The 16,613-nt window shown below is 43.1% G+C and overlaps 1 protein-coding gene across 1 annotated transcript in view; it reads left to right on the plus strand.

The window, feature by feature from the left end:
* Window positions 1-3,388: 3,388 nt before the first annotated feature.
* nell2a (neural EGFL like 2a) overlaps window positions 3,389-16,613 on the plus strand; it is a gene marked incomplete at both ends in the record, with an annotated part of 69,230 nt that continues 56,005 nt past the window's right edge. Inside the window, 5 exons of the mRNA XM_079163224.1 lie at window positions 3,389-3,440; window positions 3,721-3,849; window positions 12,712-12,862; window positions 14,253-14,426; window positions 15,317-15,413. Of these exons, the coding sequence (XP_079019350.1) occupies window positions 3,389-3,440; window positions 3,721-3,849; window positions 12,712-12,862; window positions 14,253-14,426; window positions 15,317-15,413 (603 nt within the window). The remainder of the gene's footprint in view (window positions 3,441-3,720; window positions 3,850-12,711; window positions 12,863-14,252; window positions 14,427-15,316; window positions 15,414-16,613) is intronic.

Here is a 16,613-nt window from a genome sequence, read left to right on the forward strand (position 1 = left end):
AACTGGATTCAAGGGGAAGGGAGGATTGATATGACAAATAAATTGGTGTTAATCTGGAGTCCTTGGGATGGAGCTTAGCACCACACACAATCTAGAACTGTTCCTATAATCATATCTGCTGGCCTCCGATTTAACAGACCGGCACAGCCAACAAAACACTTTCCCAGCGATCCAGGGATTGGCTGGGGTTTGTTGGAGACTTGGGATCGCCTCTGAACAGGCCGTTACGAAAAAAAGGCTGCGATTCACGTCCATCTGGCAGGAAATTGATTAGCATGCAAGGGAAATGCAACTGTTTATCCTCCTCTTTAAAAAATAAAAACATCACTAGCATGGCATGGCTGCTCATAAATGGTTGTGTCTCGGAATAGTAATTGGCTCCATGGATGAAGAAGATGCAAAACGCATTAAGAAATATTCAAAGCACAAAGCATCTGCGCTCTATAAAAAGGCATTAACAAGGCTGAGCCAAACAGATAGCCAAGCACACATTTTCATACCACCTGCCTAAAAGCCAAACTCCAACTTTACTGGACAACTTTACTAAATGAAAGAACGAAACAATATGCTTACAGGAGGTCATAACTCTGATCATAGGACAATTTCAGCATTCATGGCACACTGGAAAGCCTAATTCTTAGAGACAGTTGGTTTTCTTTCAATCGACCTCTGTGTATGAGGACAGATACGACAGATGTTTTGAAAGAGGAGTAAATGAGGCCTATACGTCAAACTGGAACAACCCTTCATGAACAGAGGAAGGGGGACTGCCGCACCTCTTACCTGCTGCTCATGATGTCGGCTCGACATTCCTTCCCAGGATGTTTCATTGCAAGTTACACTTTAATTAATTAGAGTCAAGACTATCACGATTACCATTTGACTTTGACAACTTCTGTGACCTCATCTAACATCAATGGGAACCCACCAAGGAGGTTCAAATGTTTAGGGACTCTCCACCATTGAGGGGAACAGCTGGAACGTCTTTAAGAGATGCTTGTGGTACTTCTGGGCCATTTCTTTTTATCCTTTGACTTTAATAGTGGACATGTAGTATCACAAGAGTAAGTATGAGTGAAAGAAAAGCAAAAATATAAAAAAATGCAAATATTATCATTCTTTATATTACACTGAAAATGACACTTGTGTATAAGGTGTATAATCAGAAAGATGAAATATCGCAGCAACCTTATTTGTCCAAGGATAACTAGGTGCTCTATCCCAATTAAAGATATTTTTGTTCAGTGTCTGTTGTCACTGTACAATGCGTCTCACATTTCTGCTTTACAAGACATGACTCCAATGCAATGTCCCCTTCATTAGCCCGCTTTGCAGTACATTTATGCACCATAGGAAAGCACCATACGACTCAACTCTGGATGACATTACTGTCAGGGGCCTCCCTAAAGCCCCATACTCCATCGACTGAGCACCATTAAATCATGAAGTTTTGAAAATGTTGAAAAACCAAGGTCAGATTTAGGCACAGACATAATTGCATTTTATTCATCACAGGCCCTAACGCTCTTCCTGCTGACTCCAGTACTGACAATTGTTCCCTCTGAAAATCTCCTTTTTTCATTAAAAACAAAACCAAGATATACAATCTAGTTCATTTTCAAGGTTTTCTACACGATGTTCAGAGCATTAAAGGTGCAAGATCCAAGATTGAGAGCATTTGGATTGCCTCTAATTGGCTTTCAACATGTCAAAGGCGAGCCGGCGGGTAATAGCTAACGGTGCTAGTAGTGCAAACTACGGTGAAAGTGCTGACAGAGCTAACAGCATTTACCTGATATTAATCATTTAGTGGTAATAGCTACCTGAGCAGAGAATGAAGTCGCTCTCCTTCTGTGTGTGTTGTAATGTTAGCTTCTCTGTGCTTTGTTGGCGTAGCCGGTTTGGCTGGCCGTATGCTTTTTTGTGTGCTCCACTGGCTGGCTCACGTAGTTCTGCACTGTGCTGATACAGCAGTAACAGCTGATGGCGCCTGATCTAAGGCATCGTCGTGGAGGCGTATCGGCCACCCGCCTAGTTCTCCCTCAGGTAAACACTGTTAGCTCTGTCGGCACCGTTGCACTGTTAGCGCTGTTTGCACCGTTAGCTGCGAGCCGCCGGCTCTGCCAGCATTACGTTGAGAGACTTGTGGAGGCATTAGATATGCTCTGAATTTTTAATTTAGCGCTTTTAAAAGGCATTCACCTTGAAAAGACATTTTTTCTGCAGCCAATACAATGTCATCATAACAAAATACTAAAGTTCATATAGTCAATCAATTTGCCTATAGGTTGGCCTGCTTGTTTTCTTGGGCTAAATAATATACATATAGTTAAACATATTTGCTGTCCTGAGTATGATAGAAATGGTTTATTTCCGCATGAATTTCATCGAAGAACCACTAAATTTAAACCATGGTAAAAGTTTTCCTTATTGGAAATTTAATTATTCATATATATTGGATTATATGCTTGCCCGTAGACAGCCGGCAAACTTGTATTATTTATTAATTCAAGCTTTATTTAACCAGGTAACATCCATTGAGATAAAACCTCTTTTCCTATGGTGGTCTGGCCAAGAAGGCAGCAAAGTTACCTTTTGCCTTCTCTGCTGCTGATCTTCCTGTGAACTGGACCATAGTTTAGCATTTAACTCGAATTAATGAACTCAATGCTGTCTCTTTTTACATTTTAGCCAAATCACATTGTTTTCAGGAAACCCTTATGGAATTTATAGGAAATGATCGACCCGTATACGACAATTATTTTCCCCATCAGGGATTGAGGGGCACATTTTCCTCTCTTGGTAACAGGCGTGGTTGCAATCAATACGAGTGGCCTGTTTTGGATTCGTCAAGGGTTTTCTCATCTCAGGCCACAAGGGGGCTTCATTGTCCTTTCTTTCTCTCTCTTACTCCTCGACAGGTTTCCCTCCCTTCCCTTTCTCTCTCTCTCTCTCTCTCTCTCTCTCTCTCTCTCTCTCTCTCTCTCTCTCTCTCTCTCTCTCTCCACTCCTCCCTCAGCGGCCGCAGCTCTCATTCACGCTGCTGTAGGAGCGTCTGTTCAGCTGGTGAGGCAGCGGCAGCCCGCTTTGTGCATCTTCTGTTAGCCACCTGTGCCGCTGATGGTGCTGATGGCACAAACCTTGCGTTACATGGAATAATTTGTACAGTGTTACCTTGCTCTTCTTCTATCCGGATTTGCTTCTTCTTCTTCTTTTTTTATTGCATCATTGGGCATCCAAAGTTGTGATGATGCCTCCGCTCAGCATTTGGGATTGGTAATAGCCTTCTGCGCGAGGGTGATACATCATTCGCATGTGATTGAACAACACTTGTCTCTCGGAAGTGGACAAAACATGGACTAATTTTTATTTTTTTTATACATTCACCATGGGATTATCACAGCTATTTCTGGTTCTCGGCATATTTTGCGCCTCCTCAGGTAGGACACAGAGCTGTCACTGATTACAGTAACCATCTCTTGCAGCATGTATACGATGAGATGAGATACAGATAATTAAATTATGTATTTTTTAAAGATACTTTGCCACCTAGGCTTCACAAAAATAATTAGACCTACTTGATCTAGCAGCTTGCCCACATTACATTAACTGTGTACTCTTCTCCTGACACCAGCAGGTTGATTTGTCTATATAGCATCACAGATGTCCTTGCCCTGCTAACAACAATGACACTCTTGTTTTTGTGTGTTTGCAAATTAGTTGTAGGCTTCGGGGTCGACCCTGCCCTGCGCATCAGCCTGTTTGATGAACTAACGCTTGAAGAAGGCTTTGATGGAGTTACTCAGGTCCAGGGCTTCCACAGCGAGTCTAGAGCTTTCCACTTCCAAGGTACAGTAACACACACTCCTTGTATTTTTGTTCAGAGATGGAAGATAAACTGTGCCAGATGAGATGTGAATGTATGTGACGCAAAGCTGACCAAAGTGCTTTTAATGAAAAGTGAGTGTTACAAATACTGCTGTCATTTTTGTATTTGGTTTAGACAACTTGTAAGTGTAACAGGATGAAGCCCATTAAACCACAGATCAGCTACTCTTGTGAGATGCCTGATTTGAAAATCTCCGATTATCTGATAATACTGGAGCCCTTGTGCTTGTATTTCATTCTTACCGTCCGTAGCACAACTGTGCCGGAGACTTGTCAGCAGCAGCATGCGATGGATTTGCGGTTTTCTTAAATGAGACTTAGCTTGGGGGGCCTCAGACTGCCACCTGCCTGAACAATAGGCAATGTTAGGTCTTCATGAAAAAGTGGGGTGAGCCGGGCGAGCTGAGGGGGAGAGATGGGTGAATCACGCAAAGAATCATAGACAGATTTAGCATAATCAGATTAGGCAGGGACAAAAACCCTGTGTTCACGGAGCTGTATGTTGTGAGTGAATGGGCCCCTCGCTAGAATTTACCCATTGGAGATCTTCTGGAGTGTTAAAGCAGTCCGAACACTTACACTCTGTAACCAAAATATGAATGGGTAGAAGAGTGAGACAGGTGCCAATGATGTCAGTTGTGCAGCACTGTGTGCGTAGGCCAAGTTAATTATGTTATCTACGGCATTTAGTAAATGGCACTGTGCAAAATGGAGGTGTCAAAGCTGCGGTCGTACTTGACTTTTATATGCACTGTTTGGCCCAGTGTTACATCTCTGTCAGACTCATTACAATCCAGATGAGACTGTTAACAGCCCCATCACAGGGATGGAGATGTATTTTATAACCCAGCCAAAAGTATCAACTGAGGGAATTGCTTTTGGCTCCCAAGATCAGCGGGCAAAACCAAAGACGTGGCAACGTTCAAATCTTCACAAGGAGGATCTCAACATGGATCGCATAATGTACCAAAGTAACAATGTTGTTTTGGGACAGAGACACACCACAATCGTTTGTCGACACTTTTCCTCTCACCTCCTCGTTCCTGATGTCTTCTAATCTTCCCGCACAGCCGCTGAGACAGCAGCACTTCTACATGGAGCAGCAAACTCCAGCACCTCCGTGTAGGCAGGCCATTTGATGTCCTCTGTGTGTAGACAACGCTCAGAAGTGCTCTGCACAGGCAGGTAGCGAAAGGGAGGGAGAGACACTACAAGGAAGAATTGGAGAAAGAGAGGGAGAGAATGAGATAAACAAAGACAGTTATAGAAAGAAGCTCCCACAGCTTTTGTCACGAAATGAAAAATCACGACTGGCACCTCGCCGTCATTACGCTCTCTTATTTCTCGGCGTTACCTTTGCTAGTTACCCGGGCGGAGAAGGCGGCGCGTTATTTATGACAGAGCTCGCCTCCATCCTTCATTTGGGACGTCTATGTTAAGTCAACGACGTTGGGTGAGGGGGAGGCAGGGGGGGAGGCGTACCGGCAAAGCAGACCTGGGCCTGCTGCTTGTTTGTGATCAGAAATAGACAGGGAGAGGCACATACTGTAAAGATGCAGGAAGAGCGAGGGACATAGAGAGAGAAGCTGAGATACAAAGAGAATGAAAGGAGAGAAGAGAAAGGCGGAGCAGAGCTGTCTGCCAGCTGTTTGATAGACTGTGCTGATTCCACATGTATGGATGCTTGGCTGGCTGGGACCAGCAGATAGGCCCTCGGTGACATTCCGACGCTCATTAGATAGCAGGCAAAACACATCCATGGCCGTTCCCTCTGCTGCCTGCCTGCCTGCCTGCCTGCCTGCCCGCCCGAAGGGAAGGCTGTTATCTCTGGGTGCTGGGTGGAGGCAGGAGGAGGGGTAGCTGCTGAGAGCTGAAAGAGAAGAAGCAGGGGGAGAGTGTAATTCCCAGTAAAGGAACGTGTATGTGTGCATGCGTGTGGATAAGCAAATGTGGTGTTCACATTGCGATATATCTTTGTAGCTCTGTCTGCCACGGTGTGAGTGTGTTTTGTTTTTGTGTCTGAGAAAGAGAAGAGCAGTGAGCAGTGGGGGGGGGGTTGCTGTTTAGCGCACCCCTGCTGATGCTTTTGTAGGTAGCTGTCAGCGCTACATTGCATGGCATTAGGAGAGGTGGACCTCAGGGACGGGCATAATAGAGAGGGAGAAAAGCCCCAGGGCTATATGCTCCTTTTATGTCCTGATGCAAGGTGATGCTCAGCCACGCCAAAAAATCACCACATCATTAGCACTTCCCCCACACTTTTTAATATCCAGACATCAAGATATCTATCTGTCTCTGTAAAAAACAAGCACAGGGGCCACACCCAGGAGCCCTCCCTTCCCCCAACACACATACACCAACACAGTCTGCCTCTCTGGCTACAAGCGTATGGACCAAACTCATTTGAAGTGCAAACAGCACGATTGCTGGAAGCATCCTTTCAGCTGCAGAGCAGGACTCCCCTGTAATTGTATCTGTGTTTGTGTGTGTGAACCCTGTTAGAGGCATGCTCTTGCTCAGACTGTTTGAACACTGCCAGTGAGGTGTTTCTGTGGATGTTGTGGCGATGATGTCCCTGAATGCAGCGACACTGAAGTGTAACAGGATGGAAGAGGACTCATTCATAATACAGCAACACTGTGTGTGTGTGTGTGTGTGTGTGTGTGAAGGAGGGAGGGAGGAAGACAGAGGGGACTATGTGTGAATTTGAGTTTTTTATCCTGCATTAATGTGAGTGTAACAGATAAATCTGTTTGCATAGGAACGGTAATAGTGTGTTCCCACTGTAGAGGCTGCAGTTGCTAGTAAACTACACGATACTCTGGAGTATTGTGCTGTATAGAAGGATGCAATCTAATGGGTGGGAGGGCAGCTTAGTCCTGTAGAGGCCAGATTCAAGCGTCTATATCAGAGAGCAGCTCCACTACTTTGTGCTGTTATTGTATTGAGCAGAATCCGAGTGAGCTGTTTTGTAGCGAACTCCACATTCAAAGGAAGGACAAGAAAGCAAAATGAGAATTTACCTGCAGGAATCAATAAGGCAATTAACACTGACAAAAGAGGTTAGTGTAACATTCATGCTAAACTTTACGCCCTCTTTATGCGGTAAGGTGCTTTGAATAAGAGCCTCCGCTACCAAATGAATCACACAGTGGATCTAGGGTTCCTATGTAAAAGTATATTTTGCCATTTGTGTCATTGCAGTTTGTTGCACAATGCACTTTGAAACGCAATGTAATGTAGAGAAATGTGCTAGTATTGTGTAAATGATTACATGCAGCGAATAAAAACACTGCCAATGGGGTAAAAGAGGCACAAACAGCCTGATTGTTTTTAGCACAACAATCTGGGCCTTTAAACAATTAAAATAATCATGAGCACATGAGTGATTTTGTATCAAACCTCCATGAAATAGGGTGACTTGCAAGAGAGAAATTAAAAAAGAGTGGTTAAAGTCATAGCAGCCAAGATATTCTCACTTGATCCAATAACAGCACTAAACGCTGCCCATGATGTAACTCAGAGTTGTTGTTAGACAGTTCCTTCCTGGAGAAGATCACAGCTTTAAGTCTCCTAGCCGCCAGTTTGTAACAAAAGCTTTTCAGATAACATTTGTACTCTCCAAACCCAAGCTAAGCCACTTTCTCTCAGACTTCTCCCTCCAAAACAACAGGAGTTGTTGACGAGTGAATTGACTTTCACTTGTAGAATTGTTGGAGATTTAGCTATATATAAGCAAGGATACTCTTGAATATGTCAAGTTAAAGCTGCTCGAAGCTGTTGTCTCTTCAATTCAGCTGAGTTAAGGAACAAGTATCTGAAAACAGAAAGATCTAAAAAAAACAACCTGTGATAGGATATTAAACCATTTTCACCTTGATGGCAAAGAGCTTGAAGGACGTGTTTCCAAGTTTATCTGAAAACAACACTGACATTCCCATTATCTGTACATCAATGGACTGTTGGTTGCTGTAGTTGTTCCTCCAGTCTATACCGCAAAGAGATCCCTTCAATATAAATGTAATAGATGAGAACAACGAGATCCACAGCCCTTGCTCTGTGTAAAAATTCATTCCAAAGTTTAGTTGAAGCTAACATTTCTGCAGTCTGCAGCAGATAAATCACTTGGGTTTTCCAAAGTTACAGACTTTTTAGTATGAAATTCCCTCTATGTGCCTCCTCAGTCTCCTTGCTGAGCCGCAGCAGAGGGATAGTAACACAAAGTGATAATTTGGTTTAAAAAGTCTGTAACTTTTGAAAAGTACCCAACTGATTTGTGTGACTGAAGAAGTCTTAGCTGAACTTTATTTTGTATTTTTGTGCAGAAGGAGGAATGTGCATTTTCTCCTCTCATCTCTTACATTTAAATTACTTTCATTGCTTTGGGGCTAGTGGTCGATGTTCTTATAGGCACGTTAAGTACTGTATTAGGATAGGCTTAAACAGGAGGCTCTAAAGAGTGTGCAGGCTGATTGTTTCAAGAATCGTCTATAATCAGATGGATTTTTTTCTCAGCAACATAGTGCAGCAATCTGCTTTATTCTTTCTCCCATTTTCAGAAGATCCTTATCGATTTGTATTTGGAACATTTTGAAAAGACTGTACGGTGTGGCACATCTCGAATGCAACTTTTAGGACTCAGTGGAGGGACTCATTTTTTGTGTATGATCTTATGGTGGACCTTTGACAGGTACCACATTTTCATCTAGTTAAAAAAAGATAAGGCAGGTGACACTCGCTTAGTTAACACAACATAATCCAGTCGAAACTGATTTTTTTTTATCCCATTTCCTTCCACATATGCTGTAGTTTGTTTGTTGCAGCATATTCTGTGACGTTTCCCAAAAAGTCACCCAACCTTTCCAAACTGTTGACTGACATCATCCCCAACTCCCTGTGGTCAAAGTCGGCTGTGTTTGCTGCTTTCTGAAGCGAGCCTGATCCTCTGTTCCACACAGGAGCACCGGTGACCATGGAGATATTTCTTTCCCTCCAGGGCAGTTATACAGTTGGGTGGCTGGAAGGCTGTCATTAGCTCTGTGTACGTGTGAATGTCAGACAGGCGGTCGCTGGGGAGGTGATCTGAGAATTGGGGAGAAATTGCTGGCCAAAGCAGTGCTGGAGGTGCCCTTGGCTCTGTTTTGTATTTGTTCCAGGAGAGTGGAGACACAGTGGGGGGAGAAGGCCAGCCGAATGCAGATTGACTGAGCGGGGTGGAATATTCAGGAGCTCTAAGAACCAGCTTTCGGGGATGGTCGTATGTGTGTATGCATCCATCCATCATTGTGTTAGTGTTTCTGCATATCTTTGTGCCCGTCTTTTTCTTTTAATTGACTCAATGTTCGAAGCAATAGGCCAGTCAAAATGTCTGCCTTATATTGTCTGTGATTGTCTGTCCGGGTGGCCTACTACACCTGTTTGCGTATGTGTGTTGACAGTAATGAAGGGTTTGGAGTTTGCTGCCGGTGGAGAGTTTATCATTACTCTAATCCCTCTGGAGAGATATCCTCTTGCCTAAACCTCCCACACATATCCTTCTCTGCACTCAGGCCGGCAGATAAAAGGTGTTGTTTGAAATTTGCTCTGTCATTTTTCAAATAGAAAACATTAGGTAATAAGAAAACCGAGAACACTTTTACTCGGTATGTGTTCCTTCCTCTGCTTTTTGGATCGCTGTGTTTTTTCAGACCCCTCTTGGCTCTGTGTGTTTAGTGCATCTCATGGCTCACTCCTAACTGGTCGAGAGTTGGCTTATTTGCAAAATGTTGTTGAAGAGTTGTTGCAAAGAGGTAGGAGGTGTTATTTTGTCCTGGCAATCCACTAGAGACCAAAGAATGAAAGTCCTCATTATTCACATACAGAAGTGTCTGTGATCGTCTTATCTAATTTCAGTATTACTGTTGTTAGTACCAATTTCCTAAGGAAAATAATTAGATTAGAATTCAAACATGTAATCAACATAACAATATACTTCAGCCTGTCCTTCATGTTCTATTTGTTGAAAAAAAAGGTGGAAACTGTACCGTGCTCCAGTACAAAAACTTTCTGTAAATATAGTTTGAAGTGAAAGCAGTGTGCGAGAAAAGGTTTGTGGCAAAGCTAGGTGTATCTGAACTCTCAAGCTGTGCTGCAGGGCACCTGTTCTAAATGCTAAATGTGTGAGCATTGGATTGGTGCAGCGCTGCCAATATACGTCCATGAGAACGCAATGATGGGAGTGTGAGGGGATTGCAGCTGTGTGGGTACGAGGGGTCAAACTAAATAAGACCACATTAGACAGTTTAAGATTAGGAATGAAGCCGAGGGATGGAAATCGTGGCCTGAGTGTAACCATTAAAGCACAATGTACCCAGGAGATAAGATTAGCCGAAAGCTACGCTTGCTACGATGCTACTGAGCCTGAGGCTTTTAGAGATCTCCAGTCAGCTGATAAAACTCTGTATGTCTGAAAAACAGTTTTCTCACAATCAGCCTGGTTCGCATAGCCTGTAAACAACTAGGATGGATGACAAGAGCCGTGTTATTGTGCTGAAAAATGTGCTGATTGGAATTTTATGTGCTAGATCATCATTTTCAGGCTATTTTGTGTCAGTATCTCACATCAGAATGGTATTTAGGAGCAGGTGGCTGCCCCATCCAGACGCCTGCCAATAGATAATCGACCAAAGGCCCCCACAGCAGGACCACATTGATTTGGCAGAAGGGAACGCTGGCCTTCTCCTCACAGCACAAAGTCATCTACTGCTCTTTTATGAATGTTTTTAGTAAATGCAGAGATGTTGCCGCTATAGCTGTCTTAATCCTCGTTTGAGTGCCTGTCAAGAGCGTTGAGATCATTGTGCTTTTCGTACAGGCAACCCGACACAGACCAATCTCATCTCTCCATCTGAATGAGAAGACGTCTCCACCCCCCAAAGTCCCATTTGAAGCAACCTCATTCCCTTCCAAGACTGGTGATGAGAGTCATCCACTCATAGATCAAAGGCTCATGGCCGCCAAGCTGGGAGCAGCCCAGTGGTAGAGGTTCCTCAGTCCTCACCATCCCCCCCCTCCGTCCCTGCAACATCCGAGTGGACCCCGCCCTGACACCTGCTCCCACTGTGCTGATTTTGCTCATGATTAAGATATCAGTGTGCTCTCTGTTCAACACATGGCGTGGCAATAGACTGACCAGCTCACATAGTCATTGACGTTGTAAATCCTGTTTGGCTTGAGCTCAGTCTTTGCTTCAAAATCTGGAAAAAAAAAACAGCACAGAGCATTTCTCTCCAAAAGAGAAATAAAATAAAAAATAATAATAATAAAAGACGGCAAACTGTAACTTTGATCACAATTCATTAAATTGGATCAAAACACCCCTCCAAACAAGAATGATTTCCTATCATTTCTGAGATTATTGTCAACAGTGGTCATTTGGTGATTAAGTGGGATCTGTTGATGGCAGCAGATTATTGCTGGGCAGAACTCCTGTTGCGGTCATTAGACCATCTGTCCCACCTCAGCCAATGACACTGGAATCATACTCCACTGGCATTGCATCTATTCACATCTAATCTAGTGAGTATTTTAGTTTAGAGGGAAATTACTCAAAATATGTCCCTGATCGGGCTTAAAAGCCTTCATCGGGAAAAGGCTAATGCTAGCACGATAAATTCAGAGTGAAAGTAAAAGAAGAGTATGAAAACATTGATTCCTATATAACTGATGAGGACACTGTGAGTGCCAGTCCTCATCATGACATTGCTGCTTGCTGGTTTTCACATTGCATTGTGTTAATTGGTTACGAACCCACCAGCTGGAAGTAATCTTAATACACTGAGGAAAAGCTGCCACGCTAGCTTCCTGGAGCGCTTAAGTGTGCCAGGGCATCTTGCATTCATCCCGTAGCTGGAAGTGAACTCTTTGATGTGATTGCTTCTGAGAAATGTTATCATTTATTGATGCCTCCATTAAAGTAGCATAGACGTCTGTGTAGAGTTGGAGAGGAGGGAGGGGGCACACTGGTGCAAACAGGAGCTTACGAGCTAACGTCACAGAAAATGCCCTCCCATCCACACCAGCACCATCAGCCTTTCGTATCCTCTCCCAAAATCCTGAGCTTCATGTCTGTAGTCCTTCACCAAGCCAACCAGAAAGAGTTTGATCCACTGATACTATTTTTTGGGATAGCTGATATAATAAGTTATCCTAGCAAGTGGATGACTTCAAGTTTTGTTTGAGCTGAATGACCTGACCTTAAAAGCTTCAAAGTGGCTCACTAGTTTCCTAACCCCTTAATTTGACAAACATCCTCATGCCTATTTTAAGAAGTGAGGTTACATTAACTTTTTATCAAAACAGGTTTGAGATCAAAATGGTTAACTAACTTGTATAACAGAGTAATTTTAGCAAGCGGTTTAGTCTTGATTTGTCATTTATGAATTCAAATTCGTCAAGAGCTTATGTGAATACATCAAATATTTACAGCTTATGGCCTGTGAAATCCCAACCAAATGTCTTGTCCTGTAGAGCAAATGTTCCTGTTTCCTTGTATCCCTAAAATGTCAGTACCATCTCAATTAGGAACTGGCTCTCAATGGTGTGAATAATAGAAGTCATAGTAATAATAGTAGCGATGAAAGGGCCTATACCATTCCACATGGGGAACCTTAAATTGCTCCAGCTGGTTAGGGCAGCACCTTGCATGGTGGCTTGCTACCATCTGTCTGTGAGTGCCTGTGTTTGAATGGGTGAAAGAGAGGCAAATCGTAAAGCGTTTTGGGTAAAAGTGCTATATAAATACAGCCATTTACATAATATCTGATATTTCTGTCTTCATCCTAGGGTCTGCCAGGGAAGTGATGGCTCCCGCTGAGGTCTCGGAGCAAATGGTCCAGAAGCTGAGAGGCAAGAATGAGTTTACTGTGCTGGCGACCCTCAAACAAGATCACCTCAACTCTGGGGTCATCCTGTCCATTCATCACTCTGAGCACAGGTATGATAAGCTCACGTTTTACATCATAATGTGATTATAATAGGTTCTTTAATACATCGAAAAAGGTTTACCCATGCCATTCATTCAAAATATAACCACATTTGTTGTTTGGATATACATGCAGACTGTTGCATACAATGTGAAAACATAGATATTGTGAAGTTAATTTGAGATGTATACTTTGACAGTGTGAGACAGAACCGGAGCACAAAACGTGACATGGAGCACTGTAAAGCTGCTTACAAAGCCCTGCTGATAAACCATAATTGAAGTTGTTTTCTAAATGTAGTACCACCCTCTGTTTTGTCTTATCAGCAGTCTGTAATATGTTCATTGAAACCTAAATATTTGTATTTGATCAGTATTTCGATGTTTTACAAGCCAGTCGAGTAAACACAGCAAATCACCCTGTGTGCCAACTTATTATTCACAGTCCATCAACGATCCAAACATTGAGTCTGGAATTGCGGATCAAAAACTGATGAGACACTATCTGCAGTTAGCATGCTAATGTTTTCCATTAGTTAGTGGTAGCTGAGCCGTTGGATGATCAGAACGGCAATCTGAATCCACATAATGCGTTGATTGAACAGTTTGTACATTAAAGTCAGTCCTGAGAAGAGAGCCCGCCGGGATGTTAATGACTTTCCCCGCTGCTGATTAGCTTTCCCAGCCATTCATATGCAACAAAGCAGCGCTGCATGGTTTTATTTGGAAACACGGAAAGGACAAATTCAGAGTGTTGGCCATTGCGTTCATGGAGCCGGGATGAATGTGCATGCATGGCTGGGGGAGAGTAAATCTATTTGATTTGGCTTGCAGATAAATCAATCCATTGCTACACTTGCATGAGTGTCTATCTTTCTTTTGAATAATGTTTCCAGCAAATGGCTCTAGTTCAAATAAGTCCGTCTTTAAAGGCAGAGGTGATGAGTGTGTATCGGCAGCTCTTTCCATTAGTGTCACTATGCTGGGTGAATCTCAGTGGTGTGGAGAAGGGGATTCTGCCGGAATACTAATACGCCAACGTAAAGAGATGAACCTTTACATGTGCGCCATTGTTGTTTGTTGCTGACGTTGCACTTAACAGCCGTATAGTACCATAATGCTTGACTAGCGGTGTGATTAAATTCTAAATGGTGCTGCATATCAGAGGAGATGGGAGTGCACTGCTTGGAAACGAGTGACGTGTCAGCACTGTGCTGAGAGGGGCCCCCAATTTAGACACTCCTGCGACGCATGCAGGTGTTTGTGTGAACGGAGAAGAAGGTTTCAGTTGTAGTAATGAGACTTTAACGCAACATGACTGTACAGTGCAGGGATTGCAAATTCTCAGAGAAATTGAAAATTGTGTGGCTGTTACTAGAAGCAGGTTGCTTGGATTCTGCAGGTTCCTGGAGCTGGAGAGCAGTGGCCAGCGCAGTGAGGTGCGTCTTCACTACCGTACCAAAGGCCAACAGCCCCACACTGAGGTGTTCCCTTACAGCCTGGCTGACGACCAGTGGCACAAGGTCTCTGTGGCCGTCAGTGCCTCTCATGTTATACTACACATCGACTGCAACAGGTAAGATGCTGCGGATGAATCAATATATATATTAGATGTGACAATGAAATTATAAAATGCTGTAGTTTGGGATAATACTGATGGGAGGCTATCCAGTTGTATAACTAATTTAAACTGAAATATCAGATATTATTTTTCAGGGTTTCAAACTAACTGTAGATTAGGGATGCACAGATACCAAATAACGGATTGGTATCAGACCCGATACTGACCTTATTAAGCGGATCATTACCTGATCGATTCACATTCAATTTAATTGTCAATATCATTGTAAAATTCAGTTTCTTCACTATCAGATACATTCATTGAGTCATGGTAAGCCACAAACTCTTTTTGTGACAGAGCGATACTTCTACTTTTGTCACCTTACATAAGAAATATTACCCTGAATTCCACCCAGTCAGTTATAGAGATGTTATATTTCGGTATTGGATCGGTATTTGTTATTGGCAGATAATGTGATTTGGGGTGTAGGAATTGTTATCAGGAAAGGAAAAGTTAGATTGGTGCATTCCTACTTTAAATGTTAAAATATTTAATTTCCAAGCATCTTTGGTTGGATGATTTCAATGCTGGTCAAACGCACCTTGAGTTGACCCGCATTATAAGTGCATCTGCTGCATGAAAGGAGTGATACTGTTTACGTGTGAAGATCCTCCCTGGCACTAAAATGGGAGCAGACGGCAGCACCATGTGTATCAAGGAAAGCGTGCGGCTATCCATACCTTCCTCGGGGAAAGAGTTAAAAGTAGGATTTAACAGGGCAGGACCTGCAGTGCAGGGGGTTATTGTTGCTTTAAATTCATGAAAATAGGTTAGAAATAAATAAAAAAAAGAAATATATTGAACATTTTAACAAAACTTATAACCATTGTGTATTTGTTTTGCAGGATCTATGAGCGGGTCGTGGAAGCCCCGTACATGGACATACCTGAGGACGCTTCCTTCTGGCTCGGACAGAGAAACACTGCCCATGGCTTCTTCAAGGTTAGCAACTTCCCTCTCAGAGTATGAACGTTGATGCCTGTCCTGATCTGTGATAAATGATTCAGAATGGCAGGGGCGAGTCTCTCCCCTCCCCCAAACTTGGTTCACACTGTATCTTCTCATTGTTTGGCTTGTTTGGTTTTATTTATTGTAGCTGCTGGGTTTAATTGCATGCATTTCTCAAGGCCTACTATTTTAATGTGAGGGTTGTTCTGCACCCTAGGAATTGACTTTTTTTGTTGTCATTGTTTGTTCCCTTTCCCTTCGTCTGCAGCTAAGCCCAGTGCAATTATCTCAGCCACCCCCACAATGCTGATTTGGGAGAAATCATTAAATAGCCTCTGGTCTATGCTCATTAAGCTTAGTCTATAGTGTTGTTTATCAGGCAGGGAGACACACACCGCCTCTCCCAGACTGGACTGCACTCTGAAATGTCCCACCTGGGGAGACATGTTGGGGCAAAATGTCAGCTTACCTGCAGCTATATCTATTTTAATCAGTCTGCTGACTGGCTCTGGTGTGGTGATGTTTATTGGTACGAGTGTGTGGTAATGCCTTTCACATTGTGTCCTGGCTTTTCAGTTTTCGCCGTGTTAATTGGTAGATGAAAGAAGCCTTGGAGGTCACTCACTAATCTTGTCACGTAGCAGCAGCAGCATCTCTCCTCGCCACTCTCTGAAGCCTTGATTAGTTGCGAGGAAGGCACGTCTCCTTTTAAAACACACCGCTTCATTAGTACACACGCACTCACACACACAAACAGTCGATGTCCGTACGTGGGTGTCAGCCGAAGAGGAGAAAACCACATCCTCAATAGTAATAGTAAATACTTTAATCAGAATGAGCATATCTGCACCTCTGCTTCATAGCTCAATAAATATCTATTTACAGTTCACACACATCGTAAGAGAGCTAAATCTATTTTATCTCACTTATCCGGTGACACTGTTTTGGAATTTCATCAGGGGTGTGCCGTTTGTCGTGGATTTGTATGCAGATGTAGCAAATTGTTCTACATTCTAACTGGGAAGGCTGAAAACTATTTCCTTTTAATTCAGGCAATCCCAAATGCAACGAGAAACAGCAAGAGTGTTCCTCAGATTTGATGTCATCGTCAGATTTCATTTTGGAGTAGTGCTGTTACTCTGACAGGGTATATCTACTCATGATTGTTTACATTTTGAAGGAAGTGTATCTTAG

Source organism: Pholis gunnellus (assembly GCF_910591455.1).
Source record: "Pholis gunnellus genome assembly, chromosome: 7".
Classification (NCBI taxonomy): domain Eukaryota; kingdom Metazoa; phylum Chordata; class Actinopteri; order Perciformes; family Pholidae; genus Pholis; species Pholis gunnellus.